Genomic DNA, 5,050 nt, shown 5'->3' on the forward strand with positions numbered 1-5,050 from the left:
GCCAATGGCATTTTGGGATGTATAAGTAGGGGCATAGCGAGCAGATCGAGGGACGTGATCGTTCCCCTCTATTCGACATTGGTGAGGCCTCATCTGGAGTACTGTGTCCAGTTTTGGGCCCCACACTTCAAGAAGGATGTGGATAAATTGGAGAGAGTCCAGCGAAGGGCAACAAAAATGATTAGGGGTCTGGAACACATGAGTTATGAGGAGAGGCTGAGGGAGCTGGGATTGTTTAGCCTGCAGAAGAGAAGAATGAGGGGGGTTTTGATAGCTGCTTTCAACTACCTGAAAGGGGGTTCCAAAGAGGATGGCTCTAGACTGTTCTCAATGGTAGCAGATGACAGAACGAGGAGTAATGGTCTCAAGTTGCTGTGGGGGAGGTTTAGATTGGATATTAGGAAAAACTTTTTCACTAAGAGGGTGGTGAAACACTGGAATGCGTTACCTAGGGAGGTGGTAGAATCTCCTTCCTTAGAGGTTTTTAAGGTCAGGCTTGACAAAGCCCTGGCTGGGATGATTTAACTGGGAATTGGTCCTGCTTCGAGCAGGGGGTTGGACTAGATGACCTTCTGGGGTCCCTTCCAACCCTTATATTCTATGATTCTATGACGTTTATGGCGGGGTGGGAGGTTGAGGCAAATCGCCTGGCTGCTGGTTACGCGCAGCCAGACACCAGGGTGGTTAGAAGAGCACAGGAGGGCGTGGTACGCATCAGAGAAGCTTTGAAAACCAGTTTCATGACTGGCCAGGCTACGGTGTGAAAGTTCTGTTTGTTTCTCCTTGATGAAACCCCCCACCCCTTGGTTCACTCTACTTCCCTGTAAGCTAACCATCCGCCCCTCCTCCCTTCAATCACCGCTTGCAGAGGCAATAAAGTCATTGTTGCTTCACATTCATGCATTCTTTATTCATTCATCACACAAATAGGGGGATGACTACCAAGGTAGCCCAGGAGGGGTGGTGAAGGAGGGAAGGAAAATGCCACACAGCACTTTAAAAGTTTACAACTTTAAAATTTATTGAATGACAGCCTTCTTTTTTTTGGGCAATCCTCTGTGGTGGAGTGGCTGGTTGGCCGGAGGCCCCCCCACCGTGTTCTTGGGCGTCTGGGTGTGGAGGCTATGGAACTTGGGGAGGAGGGCGGTTGGTTACAGAGGGGCAGCAGTGGCAGTCTGTGCTCCAGCTGCCTTTGCTGCAGCTCAACCATACACTGGAGCATACTGGTTTGGTCCTCCAGCAGCCTCAGCATTGAATCCTGCCTCCTCTCATCACGCTGCCGCCACATTTGAGCTTCAGCCCTCTCTTCAGCCCGCCACCTCTCCTCCCAGTCATTTTGTGCTTTCCTGCACTCTGACATTATTTGCCTCCACGCATTCGTCTGTGCTCTGTCAGTGTGGGAGGACAGCATGAGCTCGGAGAACATTTCATCACGAGTGCGTTTTTTTTTCTTTCTAAGCTTCACTAGCCTCTGGGAAGGACAAGATCCTGTGATCATTGAAACACATGCAGCTGGTGGAGAAAAAAAAAAGGGACAGCGGTATTTAAAAAGACACATTTTATAAAACAATGGTTACACTCTTTCAGGGTAAACCTTGCTGATAACATTACATACATAGCACATGTGCTTTCGTTACAAGGTCGCATTTTGCCTCCCCCCACCGCGTGGCTACCCCCTCAACCCTCCCCCCTCCCCGTGGCTAACAGTGGGGAACATTTCTGTTTAGCCACAGGCAAACAGCCCAGCAGGAATGGGCTCCTCTGAGTGTCCCCTGAAGAAAAGCACTCTATTTCAACCAGGTGACCATGAATTAGATCTCACTCTCCTGAGGATAACACAGAGAGATAAAAAACGGATGTTGTTTGAATGCCAGCAAACATACACTGCAATGCTTTGTTCTACAATGATTCCCGAGTACGTGTTACTGGCCTGGAGTGGTAAAGTGTCCTACCATGAAGGATGCAATAAGGCTGCCCTCCCCAGAAACCTTTTGCAAAGGCTTTGGGAGTACATCCAGGAGAACCGCGAATGCCAGGGCAAAGTATCCTTTCACATGCTTGCTTTTAAACCATGTATAGTATTTTAAAAGGTACACTCACCAGAGGTCCCTTCTCCGCCTGCTGGGTCCAGGAGGCAGCCTTGGGTGGGTTCGGGGGGTACTGGCTCCAGGTCTAGGGTGAGAAACAGTTCCTGGCTGTCGGGAAAACCGGTTTCTCCACTTGCTTGCTGTGAGCTATCTACAACCTCATCATCATCATCTTCTTCGTCCCCAAAACCTGCTTCCGTATTGCCTCCATCTCCATTGAAGGAGTCAAACAACACGGCTGGGGTAGTGGTGGCTGAACCCCCTAAAATGGCATGCAGCTCATCATAGAAGCGGCATGTTTGGGGCTCTGACCCGGAGCGGCCGTTCGCCTCTCTGGTTTTCTGGTAGGCTTGCCTCAGCTCCTTCAGTTTCACGCGGCACTGCTTCGGGTCCCTGTTATGGCCTCTGTCCTTCATGCCCTGGGAGATTTTGACAAAGGTTTTGGCATTTCGAAAACTGGAACGGAGTTCTGATAGCACGGATTCCTCTCCCCAAACAGCGATCAGATCCCGTACCTCCCGTTCGGTCCATGCTGGAGCTCTTTTGCGATTCTGGGACTCCATCATGGTCACCTCTGCTGATGAGCTCTGCATGGTCACCTGCAGCTTGTCACGCTGGCCAAACAGGAAATGAGATTCAAAAGTTCGCGGTTCTTTTCCTGTCTCCCTGGCCAGTGCATCTGAGGTGAGAGTGCTGTCCAGAGCGGTCACAATGGAGCACTCTGGGATAGCTCCCAGAGGCCAATACCGTCGAATTGTGTCCACAGTACCCCAAATTCGAGCCGGCAAGGCCGATTTAAGCGCTAATCCACTTGTCAGGGGTGGAGTAAGGAAATCGATTTTAAGAGCCCTTTAAGTCGAAATAAAGGGCTTCATCGTGTGGACGGGTGCAGGTTTACATCTATTTAATGCTGCTAAATTCGACCTAAAGTCCTAGTGTAGACCAGGGCCAAGAATCAGGCTAGGGATAATGCAGTTATTACAGTTATAATGAAATACTTTTTATGCCATCAGTAACTAGGGAAATGTTAAATAGCAACTATTAAAGTTACAAAAACTTGTAAAACGTGCAAAAATTTTAAGTGGGGGCATTGCTTGAGGAGGAAGGATGGGCATGTTATTAGAACAGTCTAAAGAGAGATGCCATATCATTTAGGAAAAGGCACCTGCCTCCAGGTGATGAGAGCATTGGTGGTTAGTGAAGCTGGCTTGTGGTGACCAGAGAACAGTAGAGATGCCCACTTAGTTGTCAAAAGAGCCTGTGGTATCACTCTGAGGTTTACAGAGGTGCAGCGCTATTTAAGTGGGCCTGGGACTTTCCTGGGGCTAGAATCTGAAGAACCAATGCATCCTCTGCTGAGGTAGAGCTTGGAACCACACAGAAGTGTGAATGGAAGTTGTCAGCTTCTGTGGCATCAAGTTGGGGGGCTAGAATGGAGACAGCTCCTCTCCATGATTGGCACTATTTCATTGAGTTCAAGTGCCAGACTCCAGGGAACCACTCCTACCATGCCCATGGTAGGGGCCAGTGGCTGAGGATGCAAGCTGGAACAGCACCAAAGGCTGTGGAGCAAATGCACATAAGGATCATAGCTTTTGTCTCTAAGTGAAGTGAAGCTGCTGCTTAAAGAGAAGACACAGAATGATTCCTAGCTGGGATAAAGAAAGGAACAAATCTGCATAAAATTTAGAATGTTTCTAAAGGATTTCCTATACACCAAAGGAAAGCAGATCTAGAGATAGCCTGACACTGCTGCCGAACAGAAGTTAGAACTGGATGTGAAGCCCTCTAGCCAGTGGATGACAGGTTTGATCTTTCCTCCTCAAGCGCACAGAGGTAAAACTCACAACAGAAATAGGGAGCACGGATATGGAGTATAATGATGATGCATACTGTGAAACATAAGACAGTACTCAAGAGATCATTTGGCTACAGAAGATTAACTACTTCTGCTTATATTAAGAAAATTTTTGAAAAAAGTCATATAGCTAGAAGTTGCTTACCTATTGCAGTTACCAGTAAAACACAAGCTTACTGTAAATGAAAAGAAAAAAGTATTGCGTGTTTACTTTGTGCATTTTGATAGCACTTTGTATAGTCAGTTTTTGTTTCCCCTCAAACATCAGCAAGGAAACAAAAATCTATATAGTTATTTTGAGTATTTATAAAATCTGAGGAGGATACTGTTTAAAGGATGCTCTATTATTAGACACTGGACTTTTATTTTAAATAAGTCAATTTCACATAATTCAAGCTGTGTCCCTTTTAAATTGGTAATGCTATTGATGTTCCAGAATTAAAAGAAAGCTGTTAGGTATATGGCAAACAATGCTTCATTCTTTTTTCCATTCACCTTTATTAATGGCAGGACAAGATCACTGCAAGACTTGGCTAGTGTAAGAACATTTGTAGATACTAAATGGATCATTCCCTTATTATTCCATAAAACGCATTATTAAGGAAGTTACCAATAAATAATGCTCTATCGCCCACTGCTGTAGCATGAATGTATCAGCAGAATTGGATGATGTTGTTCAGATGATACGTTCCCCTATGGTACCTTGTGTCCACTTCTTGTCTAGTAAAAATCAAGGATCCTACAGGACTCTGAAGTGAGGTGTCTTTCTTAATACACATTACATCTCACTAAATAAAGTTCTAGCATCCAAGGATATTCACATGCTTTTGATGACTGCTTGTCTTCTACCATTGATGGAGCAGCGAATATTGAATTCTATACTACTAACACAGAATTTATGGCTTTAATAGTTTAGGATATCTTTAACAGGAAAGGAGCTACATAAAACCAAGTCTGATTTTTAGTAATTTCTTACCAGTAAGATCATTACATTTGTTTCATGTACTGAGGTGAAATATTTCACTGGAATTATTCAAGCTTTCACCTAGCTGTGAACTTTCAATACTTTATTCTGAAGGACACTTAACATGTAGTTTAAGACTAG

General features: G+C 45.5%; 1 protein-coding gene across 1 annotated transcript; it reads right to left on the reverse strand.

Moving 5' to 3' along the window:
* Window positions 1-889: 889 nt before the first annotated feature.
* On the reverse strand, window positions 890-4,850 carry LOC125633822 (uncharacterized). The gene is made up of 2 exons (XM_048843648.2): window positions 2,101-4,850; window positions 890-1,512 (listed from the first exon to the last, which is right to left on the reverse strand). Exons 1-2 carry the CDS (start codon window positions 2,678-2,680, stop codon window positions 1,013-1,015), a joined length of 1,080 nt encoding a protein of 359 aa, XP_048699605.1. The 5' UTR covers window positions 2,681-4,850; the 3' UTR covers window positions 890-1,012.
* Between the last annotated feature and the right edge of the window lie 200 nt (window positions 4,851-5,050).

This window comes from Caretta caretta, chromosome 3 (assembly GCF_965140235.1).
Source record: "Caretta caretta isolate rCarCar2 chromosome 3, rCarCar1.hap1, whole genome shotgun sequence".
NCBI lineage: Eukaryota > Metazoa > Chordata > Testudines > Cheloniidae > Caretta > Caretta caretta.